This window comes from Mobula hypostoma, chromosome 25 (genome assembly GCF_963921235.1).
Source record: "Mobula hypostoma chromosome 25, sMobHyp1.1, whole genome shotgun sequence".
Lineage (NCBI taxonomy): Eukaryota > Metazoa > Chordata > Chondrichthyes > Myliobatiformes > Myliobatidae > Mobula > Mobula hypostoma.
Genome location: NC_086121.1, coordinates 22337572 through 22353525, shown reverse-complemented (window position 1 = coordinate 22353525; position 15954 = coordinate 22337572). Strand labels below are relative to the sequence as shown.

Sequence of the window (15954 nt, the reverse complement as noted above, 5' to 3'; positions counted from 1 at the left end):
TGATTTTTCACTCATCTTGTACCAAGTGGCCTTGCTCAAACTTTTTATTCATGGTTCTAAATGTTTATTTTTTTAAATTATCAGCTTTTTGCAGTGTCCAACCTGTTTTGATGCTCTGTACTTGCTGCCTGTTATGCCACTGTCGTTTCGGGCAGCAATGAAGCTCCTCCGTCACTGGCGGTGTTCAGGGCTTCCTTCATCGTGTCAGTAGCTTCCCCTCAGTTTACTGTCAGTCACGCAAGTCCCGGGTGGAGACTTGGGAATACCATCAGAATCAGATGCAGAAGGATTCTTCATTGCTGTTTCCGTAATGGCTTTGTTTACCAGTCAGGGTCGTTAGCCCTGAGCTGCACCCCTGAACCTGGAGGACCGGTGGACCACTCTTAGTCTGGCCTGTCTGGCATGGCTGACCCTACCAAAAGCCCTGACTCCAACCAACATAGATCTCCAGGTCTTTGAGGCATGCCAAACCCCAAACCTGAAGACAAGGGTGTGGCCCTCTTGGAGAGTTTTGATGCTATTTATCAGCTTTTCTAAGTCTGTAGGTTTGCCGATCACTAGGCAACCTGAGCACTGGGCAGAGTCGCAGCCTCTCTTCACCGAATCTCTGAGAAGCATTCATTTCACTTATTAAAGAATCGACTGGAGCTGTAAGTTCGTGCTGCATGAAGGATGGCCTCTGTTTTTCCACTGTTGGTTCAGTGGTTGCCAGTGACATGTACAAGCTGAGCTGTACTTCTCTACAGATTCTTTATTTCCATTACGTAGCAATCTCTTTGCTGGTTCCTCTGTTATTGCAGGCTGGCTAAAGATAGCTTTGAACTTGTGAACCCGTCAACAGCATGAAATCCTGCAAAGCGAGTACTCCTCTGGAGATGGGAGTAGTCAGGATCTTTATCCTCTTTGCATAGCGGTGGTCGGAGGAGGAAGCAACGGGGGGGTGCCTATCTATTTGTGTTTTCTTTTTCAACAGTGTGCTGACGGGGAAGGTGTGAAGAAAAGCTACATAAAGGATTTGAAATGGCCTCACCTTGGAATGGCTTTCTTTGTAGTTGTGTCCATCACCATGACGTGCTGTTTTGTTTGGCAGTACAAGCTTCCAAAGCAAGGCACAAGTAAGTGAAAGGACGACCGTTGGTTACTGTACTTGGCAATGAACTTTGGTATCATTAGTGCCATTCCATACAGAGTAGGCTGCTAGTTTCCTGTGAGCAATTGACCTGAATACTAACCAGCTACTTTCCCTGCCTGCTGCTTCCAGTTGCTCTTCTCACCATCCTTCACCCTCTGCCTCCAACTTATACCGAGCTGAACGAAATGCCCTCTTTGCTGTTCAGCGACGATGGCGCGGTCCGAGAATCAGAATTGTCTAACTCTTCTTGCTGTGTTATTTTTCTATTTCAGGTGAGGATATTTCATCTGATGAGGTTAAACCGGTGGAAATGTGCCCTAGGCACCCCCAGCCTGTACCGTTGGAACACCCCATACCGATTCTAAAAGAAGCTCTGGAGAAGGTTTGTAAGTACATTAGCCAGGACCCGGTGAAGGTGTCAAAGCTGCTGTGTTTATCTTCCCTATTCTTTGAAGCTGATAGCAATTTCCCAGCTGCTGAGTTTAACGTAGAACTCCTGAAGATGCTGTCAGTCATTCAGTGCACTTTAACAGGAAGGTGCTGATGTTTACCATCTCCATCACAGAGTCCAGGGACAACATACGCATTGACAAGGATCTCAGGTGTTTACAGAGTAGACTAACGAACAACCCTCTGAAAATCCTCCACTTTGTCATAGAGGTCTAAAAGAGCATTTAGTCATTAATAAGCCACAATTATTACAGACCGAATCATTTTGTCCTGAATAGTACTCGATTCCATGTCTCTGTATTGTAGCTGAATATTTCAAAGTATAACGTTGTGAAATTTAAATGCTTTTTTCCAACGTTTAAGATGCTGAAATCAAGTTTGTACAAACCGATGATCGTTTTGCAGTCTGTATACTATTTAAAAATTTCATAGTGAACTTTTAACATTTTGTGAAAGGATGGCATTGTCACAAGCCTCTAAGTAATAAACGTTGCACTTTCAGAGATCGCCTTCTCCTCTCTGATTCAGCCCCTGGGAGAAAAAAATTGTACATTTATCTGCTTGAAAAGGGGACTGTCTTGTCTCCTTTTCTCTTCACCATTTACACCTCGGACTTCAACTACTGCACAGAGTCTTGTCATCTTCAGAAGTTTTTGGATGACTCTGCCATAGTTGGATGCATCAGCAAGGGAGACGAGGCTGAGTACAGGGCTACAGTAGGAAACTTTGTCACATGGTGTGAGCAGAATTATCTGCAGCTTAATGTGAAAAAGACTAAGGAGCCAGTGGTAGACCTGAGGAGAGCTAAGGTACTGGTGACTCCTGTTTCCATCCAGGGGGTCAGGGTGGACATGGTGGAGGATTACAAATACCTGGGATACGAATTGACAATAAACTGGACCGGTCAAAGAACACCGAGGCTGTCTACAAGAAGGGTCAGAGCTGTCTCTATTTTCTGAAGAGACTGAGGTCATTTAACATCTGTCAGACGGTACTGAGGATGTTCTATGAGTCTGTGGTGGCCAGTGCTATCATGTTTGCTGTTGTGTGCTGGGGCAGCAGGTTGAGGGTAGCAAACACCAACAGAATCAACAAACTCATTCGTAAGGCCAGTGATGTTGTGGGGATGGAACTGGACTCTCTGACGGTGGTGTCTGAAAAGGGGATGCTGTCCAAGTTGCATGCCATCTTGGACAATGTCTCCCATCCACTACATAATGTACTGGTTGGGCACAGGAGTACATTCAGCCAGAGACTCATTCCACTGAGATGCAACACAGAGCGTCATAGGAAGTCATTCCTGCCTGTGGCCATCAAACTTTACAACTCCTCCCTTGGAGGGTCAGACACCCTGAGCCAATAGGCTGGTCCTGGACTTATTTCCTGGCATAATTTACATATTACTATTTAACTATTTATGGTTTTATTACTATTTATTATTTGTGGTGCAACTGTAACGAAAACCAATTTCCCCCGGGATCAATAAAGTATGACTATGACTATGACTATAACTGGATACAACTCAACAGGAAATTTCTGTTTTAATACCTTCTTCTTAAGCCCATAACCCCTCCTGGGGCACAGACCCCCAACAGCTACAGCTTCCATTAATTTATACATCATCTAGGTGAAAATCCTTCCTCCCCCAGGGATGAGGTCTTTGGAGCTTCCGTTGGCATTTCTGTAGCCCTGAGTTTTTAAGGGATGGTGTTACTAACCATGTGCCCAACCCACCTCCTTTCACAGCCAGGCTTGAGACCATCCATGGCAGAGTTCTCTCTTAATACACCCCCACTGAAACTGCCTTCAGTACATCATATATGGTACCTTTGTGTTCCATTTTCCAAAAGCTGAATTCTTAAATGTGGCAACAACTTTTTTTTAAATAATCCTTTTCACCTAACGTAACAAAAGGAATCATAGCATTTAAGCAATGGCAGTTCCGTCCTTAGCCATTAGCAAAAGTTAGCGAGATTTGCACGATTGTTCTTTTTTTAGTACCACTGGATTGAGATGTGGCAAACAAATTTTAATCTGGATTAAAACAGTAAAGCGAATACGAAAGGATTGACTTTTTTTGTTAGATTAATAGAACTCTGCGGCTGAGATAACATGAAACAATCTGAACAAGGCTGGGAAATTAAAGGATTACAGATGATTCATAAATGTTTGAATTCACCGAGTTGGTGAAAGGTAAACAAAGATTTGCAGAAAAGCAAGCAGAAAGATAGAAGACTGCAAAACATACATGTCTTTAAAAGAATGGAATTTAGGTAATTAGTGAGCATTTTGGCTAAATTCATGTTTGAGCATTAATATAGTGCCTTTCACTGTTTCAAGAGAGTCAATAACTACACAGTAGGAAACATGAGGCAAAAGTGCACAGAAATTTCACACAAACATCTCCCAGGAAATCTACACTCGTGCACATTTGGATGGTGTCAAGGGATCTTTTGGAATTACAGTGGCTTATTATTGTCACATGTAAAAACCTTGTCCTGCCCATTGTACAAACAGATCATTTCATCACACACTGCTTTGAGGTGATACGAGGTAAAACAATAACTGAGTGCAGAATAAAGTTTAGCAGCTACAGAGGCAGTGCAGTGCAGGTGGAAAATAAGGTTCAAGGTCATACTTTATACTTTATTGTCGCCAAACAATTGATACTAGAACGTACAATCATCATAGCGATATTTGATTCTGTGCTTCCCGCTCCCTGGATTACAAATCAACAGTAAATATTTTTTTAAAAACTTAAATTATAAATCATAAATAGAAAATAGAAAAATGGAAAGTAAGGTAGTGCAAAAAAACCGAGATGCAGGTCCAGATATTTGGAGGGTACGGCCCAGGTCCAGGTCAGGGTCCGTTCAGCAGTCTTATCATAGTTGGAAAGAAGCTGTTCCCAAATCTGGCTGTATGAGTAATAAGGTATATAGAGAGGCCAACAGTTAATTTTACTGTGCCAGGGAACCATTCAATAGTCTTGTAACACTGGGGATAGAAGCTGTCCTTGAGCCTGTTGGTGTATGCTTCCAGGCTTTTTTTATTTGATGTCTCATCCAAAAGACTGTCTGTCCAACTACGCCAATTCCCTGAACACTGCAATCGATTTTAAACTAATGTGTCCGAGTTCAGAGTGGAACTTTAACTCATGATCTTATGACTTGGAGGCAAGAGTGCTGTCACTTTGCTGTGGCTAACATGGGACATAATGTCAGATGCAGAATCACTATTAATTGTGTGTATTCAGTATTCCAAATGTACAAAGATCCACCCACTCAGTCAGGAGTTGGGCAAAAACTATATTTCTGTCTTTAAATATTAGGTGCATATTTCTGTCTTTATACAGATTGACTTCCTTTTGCGTCATCAAGTACATCCAATGAGTCTGCCGTCCATTTCAGCTATTGTAATATTTAATGACACCGTGCTGTGGACTGGAAATTTTGGGAAAAAAAATATTTCAGATGAGTTTTCGCCTCCACCGAATGAATATACTGTTTACAGGTAACTTTGCACGGCCTCTTTCCTTGCACATTGCACAAGTCTTTGTTTCTTTGACAGTTGATTCAGTAAGTAATTCCACATTACTTAATTAAACCACCCCATCTCATTATTGCAACACGTTGTAAAATATTTACAAGAGGTTGTGTTATTTCATCAATCACAAGATCAGTTGATGAAGGTGGCTTGCTTTAATTATCTTTAGAATGCTGACACTACAATCCTCCTCTCGAAGACTGGCTGGTTTTAATAAGAGAATTATCCCGGGAATTAAAGGGGTAACGTATGAGGAACGTTTGATGGCTCTGGACCTGTACTCGCTGGAGTTGAGAAGAATCATGAGGGAGAGGGAGGGAACGTCGACTCAGACCATGAGAGGCCTGCATCGGGCATTTTCATGCCTTACAAGGCGCAGATTGGAAGTCTGTGTGGGGCGCCACTCCTCGCACAGACTAGAGCAATGTGTGATTAAGTGCCTTGCTCAAAGACACAAACATGCTGCCACAGCTGAGGCTCGAACTAGCAACCTTCAGATCACTAAACGAATACCTTAACCACTTGGCCACATGTGGGATCATGAGGGATCTCATTAAAACCTATCAAATACCGAAAGGTCTAGATAGAGTAGACGTGGAGAGGGTGTTTTCTACAGCAGGGGAGTCTAGGACCAGAGGGCACCGTCTCAGAATACAAGGATCTCCCTTTAGAAGAGAGATAAGGAGCAATTTCTTGAGCTAGAAGGTGGTGAATCTGTGAAATTCTTTGCTACAGTTGATAATGGAGGTCAAGTCATTCGGTATATTTAAATCAGAGGCTGATGGTTCTCGATTGTTAAGATTGTCAAAGGTTACGGGGAGAAGGCAGGAAAATGGGATTAGGAAGGATAATAAATCAGTCATGATGGAATGTCAGAGCAGACTCGATGGGCCAAATGGCCTAATTCAGCTCCTATGTCTTATGGTTTTATAACCAGTGAGATCGTCTAGGCCAGGGGTTCTCAACGTTTTTTACATCATGGGCTCCTACCTTTAACTGAGGGGTCTGTGGACCTGAGGGTGGAAACCCATGGTCTAAGCCATCCTTCACGATGGCCTGATTACAGTATTCCTGATGTAAAAGTATATCATAGAGTTTATGCTGCACTTGCACTTCAGCACCTGGAGCCTGTGAATTTATCACATGGCCTCCTGCACCTTAAGTTATTCAAAGGTCAGCCAAGGAACTCGGATTCTCTCTCCACAGATGCTGACTGATCAGCTGAGCATATTCCAGGGTTTGTTGTTCTAACTTGCGCTCTCTGTAATGTTAATTTATTTACGATATTCTGGCTGGGACACAGTGCAGTGTTGCATCTTTGCAATGATCTTTTTGTGCCATTTTGTTTGAGCTTAATGGACCGCTTTCTCATCATTGTGCTCTGCTCCGAGTTGTGTTGTACCTATTTGAGTTGCTCAGCTTCAAACATTCCCTGTCTGCAACCTCCCCTCCCCCACTGGCTTCTTTCCCAGTCAGTCTATATATGTTTTAAAATCTAATATTAAAGCCCTTTTGCTTTTGGTGAGCTGAAATTAAATCTTGTGACTGTGCTAGCTTGGCATTTAGTTTGGAATGAAATGCCACATCCACATCACTTCAGTTTGCCTGAGGAGCTTCACTAATTATCTCCTCCTATTTCAATTCACCCTTCCTCTGTTTCAACCATAACACATGTTGACCTACATCCATGTATTACCCTTAATTTATCTCCATGTGAAAATCCTGCCACACATGTAAGCCCTTTATTTTATTCCTCTTCTACTTATCATGTTCCCACTGATATTGGGACCCCGTCTCCCCACCACTGTAACGCCTTTCTCAGACTCGTGCAGAGAGATATTATTATTCTCATACACAATGTCATTCGCAGTGTTACTAACAACTATTTTGTCAAGTGATATATCTTTAAGTTCCCTGCACGATAATTTATTGCTGATAAACGAAGATTTAAAGAATCAAATATAATTATCATGATACTTGGATGTTGCAGAGTCACAAACTGGTTACAATGCTGAAGGAGGCTGCAACAGCAACCCCGCTAGTCCTATCCTTTTTCCATAGACCTACAAATTCTTTCCTTTCAAAAACTTATCTAATTCCTTCTAAACACTGCAATTGAATGCATTCTCTACTATCTTTATATCAGAATTATATTTCATCATGGTCCAACAGGACGCAAAATCTGTTGTTTTGTGACAAGCAGTACAGTGCATCAAAGGACAGACATGAAAGTTTTTAACTGCAAAGGTAGTACAAAGAAAGAGTAACGAGGTAGTGTTCATGGTTTCATGGAGGGAAAGAAACTTTCTGAATCACTGCGTGTGTCTTTTGGCTCCTGGTACCACCTCCCTGACGGTAGTAATGAGAAGAAGTCACGTCCAGAACAGTGAGGGTCCACAAGACATAGGAGAAGAATTAGGCCATTCAGCCCATCGAGTCTGCTCCGCCATTCCATCATGGCTGATCCCGGATCCCACTCAATCACATACACCTGCCTTCTTGCCATAATCCTTTGATCCCCTGACCAATCAGAGTAATGGATGCCTCCTTCTTGGGGCGTCACCTTTTGAAGATGTGCTCGATGGCAGGAGGGTTGTGCCATTCACGTTTGATCTATGTCCCCCGGTTCCCGACTCCCCCCGCCAGTGGGAGCGATTTTCCCCATGTCTATAGCCTTCATGATTTTAAATACCTCAATAAGGTCTCCTCTTAACCCTGCCTATTGCAAGCACAACAACCAGTCTGTGTATTCAGATAGGGTCCCTCATTCCTCGAATCCTGGTAATAAATCTCTTCTGCACCTCTTTGAAAACTTTTCCCAAAGTATGACATTCAGAACAGTACCCAGTCCTCTATTTGTGGTTTCACCTGTGTTTCATAAAGTTTTAACATGACTACCCTGTTCTGTCCCTCACTTCATTAAAACCCAGGATCCTGTTTTTTAACTACTTTCTCTACTTGCCCTACTACTTTCAGTGAATCTCCAGAGCTCAATATTATTGCAACCTTTTTAGAATTCTGGCCTCTTCTCATTGTTGCTACCAATACTAATAATTTCCCATTTCACAGTATTAAATTTTACCTGTCATTTTCCAGCTAGTCCATCTCTATCTCCTTGAAATCTATATTATGCTCACTCACAATCCTCAATAAGTTTTAACTTCTGTGTCATCTGCCAATTTTAATATTGTGCCATTTACACCCAATACCATGTCATCAATACATATTAAAAAACTGAGGTCCTGTTATCATCCTCTGGGAAGAGCATAAGACATAGAAGAAGAAACAGGCCATTCGGCCCATTGAGTCTGCTCTACCATCCCATCATGGCTGATTTATTATCCCTCTCAACCTCATTCTCCTGCCTTCTCCCCATAACGACTGGCACCCGGACTAACAAAGAACCAACCAACATTCACTTTAAATATATCCAATGATCCAAAGCCACCCATAGCAATGAAGTCCACAGGTTTATTAGTAGAAAACGAGGATGAAAAAAAAGCCAATGATTGTTGTGACTCCTTTTGTACATTTTCATTCCTAAAAAGGGCAATTGCTTTATATTGGTAAATCTTTGGGCAGTTGGGGCTCGTCAACCTTGGCTAGCAGCCCACCCAGGAGAAGGAAAACTCTGATTTTAAACCTCCACTGCCTTGCCGCCATACCCACCCATGGGAAAGGCTTCGGGAGTAAACCCCGAGGAAGAAATCCGGAGCCGGGGTCCCTAAGGCAGTTTGATGTTGTTTACAACTTCACTCTGGCAACCTCTGTGACAACACTGTGCTGGCACTCACCCTTCCCTTGGACTACATCAGTGATGCAGAGAGGGGGAACCCGCTGCATGGGCGACAGCCGGTTCTTCAAATCTTCCCGCCCAGGCTTGCGCCCTGGAGAGGACACGGTCCACCAGAGGCGTAAACCCATGATCCCCTGGGATCGACAGCTGCCTACTGTTACTACTTTTGGTAAATCTGAAATACTTTACAGTACTGAATGTCGTGATAATCATAATCAATTTTCTTTTCAGGATTGCAAGCATCTCAAAGATATTCCCCACTATAATGCTGTATAAACTATGGGAGGAAGGAAAAATCGCATCTCTGGACGACCCACTTACAAAATATGTCAAAAACTTTAGGATTAAAAACCCACTGGGAAGCTCAAAAGGCTCAGAACATAAATATGAAGCAGATGGCCTGGTATTTCCAGAGAGAGAGCGAGCCGCTGCCAAAATATCATCTGTGACATTGAAAAGAATGGCCAGCCAGCTATCAGGTGAGATGGAAAGCTATTCAAACAAGATGTGCATCGGACTGAGACTGATAAATATTGTCCAGTTCATCATTTTAGGAAGCTAATCTGTCAGTGTCCAGAGCAGGAGTTAACGTTACATAAGTCAAAGTGAGCACAATGCACAGTGTGTCCAAGATCATTTCTGCGCGTGCGGATTTGTACAATTCAGAAGTATATATTGGAAAATTGGACTGGGGGGGGTGGGGGTGTCGGTAAGTACCAGAATGATCTTGCTGACTAGTGGATCCGCTGGGCTCCGTGTGGTAACCAGCATGCCTGTGTAACGGAAGTGTAGCAGTTACTGTACCACTATTACAGCTCCAGAGACCCAGGTATGCGGTAAGGACAGGCAGAGTCCAGTTCCGAGATCGGGGTTCAATTCTGCCGCTATCTGTAAGGAGTTTGCAGGCTCTCCCCGCTTCCGTGTGGGTTTCCTCTGGCTGCTCCGGTTTCCACCTGAAGTCCAAAGACGCACGCATTAGCAGGGTCATCGCTCGCACGGGTGTAAACGAGCGGCGGGGGCTCGTTGGGCCGGAAGGGCCTGTTACTGTACTGCATCTCTAAATGAAAATTAAGTTCATGCCCGTGAATGGGGAGAAGCAGTATCGTGCAAAACGTAACACTTTGTAACCTCTACCTGCTCATGTTAACCCACAAACCTCATAGCTCAACTCAAAATTTCCTTATGACATAGGAGACTATTCCGCTCATTGCGTCAACGCTGGTTCTCTGAACAATCTAATTCCACTAAGTTCCCCTGTGATCTACTCTCTACACATTCCCATCCTACCTAGTTCGAAGTACACCTATCATCAAAGTATGTATACATTACACAACCTTGCGATTCATCTCCTTACGGCAGCCACAAAACAAGAAACCCAAAAGAACCTATTTTTAAAAATGACTCACAAGCACCCAATGTGGGAGGTGGGGTGGAGGGAGGGAGAGGGAGGGAGGGAGAGAAGAAAAAAAAACATGCAAATCGTGCAGACTATAAAAACAAGCAACGGTGTTCAGAATGAAAGTGAGTCCATAGACATGAAGCTCAGAACAGGGCCACAGCCCCAGTCTCAGTTAATCTCACAGCAGGGCAAATCGTCGTGACGTTTGCAGACTCAAAGCCTGGAAGACATGGCCTCCTCCTCAGTGCCACAGAGAGAGGAGTAAATGTCACGGAGGAAGGAAGGAGCAGAAGCAACTGGACCCTCGCCCCCGGTCCCCAGCACCCAGCCTTTTCAATCCATCCAGCCCGGCGTCTAAATTGTCCAAGCACCGGGTCATCCCTCACACCAAGACCTGGGCGGTCCCTATCGCTTTCCCACCCCCCTGGGCCTGGACTCCGCCACCACATTCCGGCCCGTATCCAACCATTTCAAATCGGCCCGGCGCTTCGATCGATGAAGCCTTGCCATCGATTTTGGTGGCCGGGCTCCAAAGCTCCCCAGCTCTGACCGTTCTCCGCTTCGCACGCCCTGACTCTGTCTCCACTTCGCTGTATAGGGTCAACTCACATTGCGCTATAAACCTACCAATCGGTAGGTCTTTGGGGTGTAGGAGCAAACCAGAGGACCGAGGGGAAGTCCACACGTTCACAAGGAGAACATGGCATCGAAGATAGGGATTGAGCCTGGATCTCTGGGCTTGTGGGGTGGCAGCTGTGCCACTTCACTGCCCAACCCAATTAGTTGCCTTACCAGTTGGCTTTTCATGTTCTCCCTGGCCCCTGGACATTTAATGGGTTTTCCATTTATGGTCACGGCAAACTGTATATGTGTTGGTTTTCTTTTGGTGCCAAAATCTTGAAATGTTGTCTGAAATAATTTGCAGGATTACCCAGGAGACTCAGGTCCACAAGTCTACTTTGGGAAGGGAATACCGAGATGGCACTGGATCTCCTGAGAGATGACTTACTCATTGCAGATCCTGGTACAAGGTGTGAGTTCAGCTTTTATGTCCTCCACCAACGCTGACAGACCGGAACATGAAACTTCTGCCTTTTTAAAGAATTGCTAACTTACCACAATCCAAGTTCTCCCACAATTTGTAGCTTAAATTTACATGCAATGAACCATCAATACCTGGTGAAATGTTCCAATATTTATTTATGGGATATAAATCATCAGATGAAATCTTGCCTGACAAATGCTTAAGGTAGGACTCCCAATCTTTATTAAGTACCCACTACATCTAATAAAGTGGTCACTGTCTGGATGTTCATGGTCTTTGGCTGCTGTAGCCCATTCACTGTCACCTCCCTGTCAGCTTGAACCGGTCTGGCCATTCACCTCTGACCTTTCTTGTTAACGAGGCATTTTTGCCCACAGAACTACCACTCACCAGATGTTTTTCATTTCTCATACCATCCTTTGTAAACTCTAAAGACTGTTATATGTGAAAATCCCAGGAAATCAACAGTTTCTGAGATACTCAAACCACCCCATCTGACACCAACAATCATTCTGCGGTCAAAGCCACTTAAATCACACTTCGTCTCCATTCTGATGTTTACTCTTGACCATATCTGCGTGCTTTAAAGCATTGAGATGTTGCCTAATGATTAGATAGTGACTATTGCCGCCTATTGACCGCTTAGATATTTGCATCAACCAGCAGGTATGCCTAATAAAGTGACCACTGAGGGTATTTGCTTCGCTTGGTGCAGCCACTGTAACTAATCTGCAAAGTTCCAGCATGATTACACTGATGATTAAACATTTAGTGAGACAAGGCAGGTGTTATATTTCTAAAACACCTTAAATGGGATTTAATACCAATGTAATGGAGATACGTTACAACTCACCCACAGTTAAGAAAAATTAGGTACTGTAAAAGTAGAAGCACTTTCCAGTTATCAGTGATAATAAATTAGTTTATTTATTGCCCTTCCAGCTGTGCCCTAGCCTAATCATGGGACAACCTATTATCTAATACGTCTTTGGACTGTAGGATTAAACCTGGTCACAGGGAAGAAACCATACAAATTCCTTACTGCAGGCGGCGGGAATTGAACTCGTGTCGTCTGCACACTAAAACGTTGCGCTAATCGTTATGCTATCACGCTGTCCCTTTTGTATCTTAAACATTTATCACTTCTTAGCTGTCACTCCTCATGATGTATTAAATGGAATTACGTCACATGATACCCTCGCCCCCTCCCCCATGGGATGGGGGGCATTGATGCACATGTTGCCAGCAGAGTCTACTAGCTAGCAATGTCGGACTGGGAAATTGGAGCTGGTGAATGCACAATCGCACATCATTCTGTTCCCGCTGATAGCAGCAAGGTGTCATCTCGCAACACCTCGCCGTCACTTCAAAACCTGAATTTTGAACGCTGCACAGTTACTTATGCGGCAGGTCCAATTTTCCAGTCTGTCGTGGGGTGGCGGGGTGGGGGGGAGCGGAGTGGTTAGCACAACGCTCTACAGCGCTAGCGACACAGGTTCAATTCCTGCGCTGCCTGTAAAGGAGTTAGGGCATTTCCCCCTGTGACTGTGTGGGGTTCCTCTCAGTCCAAAGACTGGTCATTGTAGATTGTCCCGTGATTAGGCTAGGGTGAAACTGGGGGGTTGCGGGACAGCGTGTGGCTCGACATAAATAAACTGAAAGCTAGACACAACATCCCCATTTAAAATGGCTTGTGGCGTAGTACTACTGGATGGGTAGGCACACAGTCGGTATGGTGGCTGACCGTTTAATATTCTGTCCTCCTCAGATGCCACTACAGCAACCTAGCATTTTCCCTTCTGGCTCACGTTCTGGCCAGTAAGGTGGTTGGAGCCGACTACCAGCGCTGGATTACTGAGAATATCCTGACGAAAATCGGAATGGAGCACACCGGCTTTGAGTTCACCCCGTCGGTCCGCGCTCAGTTATCGGTCGGCGTTTACAGCAATGGTAAACCGGCCCAGCTCTACGACCTGGGCTGGTACCGGCCCTCGGGCCAGATGTACTCCACGGCTGCCGACCTGGCCAAGCTGTGCATGTCCTTGCTGGGGGCCGCTCACAAGCACATCCTGGAGGCCGAGACGCTGAAGGTGATGCTCACCCCCGTGTTCGAGTGCTCGCAGGATTACTTCGCCAGCAGGACGGGAACGCCGTGGGAAATCAGCGAGCAGCTTGGCTACGATGTCGTCAAAAAAGATGGCGACCTGGATGGCTACTCGGCCACCTTCTCCTTGGTCCCTCGCCTCAAAATAGGGTTTATTATTTTAATGTCGGGTTCCCGGCCCCAAGAAGAAGAAGATTTGACGGCCGGGGTTTATAATTATCTCATCCCGGCGATGGAGTCTGCTTTCCGGCAGAGCGACAGAATTCTAGTCCCGCCTCCCGAATCCAGGCCTTACGTTGGCTACTACACATTTTCAAATTTGACCTTTTATGAGGTAAAGAAAGACAAGAGAGGAGTTTTAGTGATGCAGCAGTTCGGCCCTCACATTGAAACCTTGATACCTGAGAAGTACAGGACTATCAAGCTTTGTTACCTAGAAGAAAGGGTTTTTCAAATCGTATTTGAGAAAGCATACCCGTGCGTCCTGAAATTCAACAAGGCCTCCGTGTCCCTCGAAGCTCAAGACGGGCAGCTCTTCAACTTTTTTCCTTTCAATAGTAGAGGCTTATCTACTGGTTTTGATGCTCCGGGTCTGAACACGTACAACATCGTCAGAATAAATCGCAAACCAAGATTTTGACAACGTTTGACAGATTATGAGTATTATCGTTTTTAGGTGCTTTTTTTTTGAAAAGTCATTTATAGAATTAGCAGCATGGACTGGAGTAAGAAAAGGTATACCGAACCTTCTCTATTGATCCGTGTGGCTGCCACATCTGTTGTTCCCTGATTTTTAACTGCTAGGAATTTGCTGCGAGATGCTTTTTGACACCGTGGTCTCCAGTGACTTTTAGTGGCGAGTCAGAGGGAATCGGAGTGTTTGTTTTCTTTCAAAAGAATCGGATAGAGCCATGTACATTTTTTATAGTACTCAAAAATCTTTCTCAACAGTCAAATCAATCTGACTTCTTGTACATGTCGATACTAATTGGTCCTGAAGACTTGCAGCTTTTCCAGAGAGCATCAGCTTTCTTTATTGTGCTTGTCTTTTAGTGTCATTTTGTGTCATAATACACAGTAAGATTTTATTTGCTGCTGCTTGTGTTGTATCTTTGGTTAGGTAACGATCAGATCCATTCCCTTTGTATGGATAGTCTGATTCCTAATTTCTGTTTGGAATTTGCTTACAACACACATCAAAGTTGCTGGTGAACGCAGCAGGCCAGGCAGCATCTCTAGGAAGAGGTACAGTCGACATTTCGGGCTGAGACCCTTCGTCAGGACTCACCAGGTTCTCGGCCCAAAACGTCGACTGCACCTCTTCCTAGAGATGCTGCCTGGCCTGCTGCGTTCACCGGCAACTTTGATGTGTGTTGCTTGAATTTCCAGCATCTGCAGAGTTCCTTGTGTTTGGAATTTGCTTGTTGTTTTTAAAACTTTCCACAGATTTTTCTTCAATCTATGAGCAACACCCCATGCTTTCATCTGTCGTCCCACCATTGTTAAATTAGTAAACTAAAAGCAGCAATTCTGGATTATTAATTGCAGAATCATAATTCAAAGGCATGAGTTCAAATCCTGCGGGAGCAGTTGAGGAATTTCAATAATATAAAATAAATAAATCTGGAATGGGGAGAAGAAACTAGCCTCTCTAACAGTAACACCAGATTGTTTTAAAAAATCCCATCTAGTACATGAAGTCCTTTAGGGAAGGAAATCTGTCACCCTAAATTATTCTGGTTTTCATGTGACTCCAGGAAGAGTGGGTGTGGAAAGGATGTTTCCTATGGTGGGAGGGTCTAGGGCTTGAGGACACAGAGTCGGAATCGAGGGGTGTCCTTTTAAATGAGAAGGAAATTCTTTAGCTAGAGGGTGGTGAATCTGTGGAAATCGTTGCCACCAGTGGCTGTGGTGGCCAAGTCTTTGCGCATACTTAAGGCGGAGGATGATAGATTCATGATTGTTTGGGGCATGAAGGGATACAGGGAGAAGGCAGGAGATTGGGGCTGAGAGGGAAAATGGATCAGTCATGATGAAATGGTGGAGCAGACTTAATGGGCCAATTCTGCTCCTATAATCGTTTTATGGTCAGACTAACCAATGTAAATGTGTCCTACTGATCTCCATTATTCTGAAGCAAATAGGGAGCACAGTAAATGTTGGCACATTTGTGAATTGCCAAAGAAAATCAATGTTCTCTTAAATTGATGTTTCCTTAAATTATTTTGGTACGTTTAACTTAATTTGTGTTTTCCAATCCTTAAAATTTCCATCTCCAATACATTGTCTATGGCTCCTGATACTTATCTCTAAAAAGATAAAATCCTCACCATATCTTGTTACTTCCCTTTGCAAGGAAGTACAGTGGCTGTGCAGACAGCCTTTTCTAATAAACCAGTGATAGTGTCACAATGACCAGATACAATCATTGTGTTTCCTGTGGTGTGGAGATAAAATCTTTTGATTTAAATCTAGTTCTGGT

General features: G+C 44.1%; 1 protein-coding gene across 2 annotated transcripts; it reads left to right on the top strand.

The window, feature by feature from the left end:
• Positions 1-849: 849 nt before the first annotated feature.
• On the top strand, positions 850-14537 carry LOC134337723 (putative beta-lactamase-like 1). 2 transcript variants are annotated; one of them, XM_063032934.1, is made up of 6 exons: positions 850-1115; positions 1405-1514; positions 4938-5095; positions 9156-9403; positions 11249-11354; positions 13137-14537. In XM_063032934.1, the coding sequence occupies exons 1-6, from the start codon at positions 1037-1039 to the stop codon at positions 14110-14112; spliced, it is 1677 nt and encodes a 558-aa protein (XP_062889004.1). In that variant the 5' UTR covers positions 850-1036; the 3' UTR covers positions 14113-14537. The 2 variants fall into 2 exon arrangements, with proteins under 2 accessions (XP_062889004.1, XP_062889003.1); XM_063032933.1 differs by lacking the exon at positions 850-1115 and having other exon boundaries at positions 1421-1518.
• The last annotated feature ends 1417 nt before the right edge of the window (positions 14538-15954 follow it).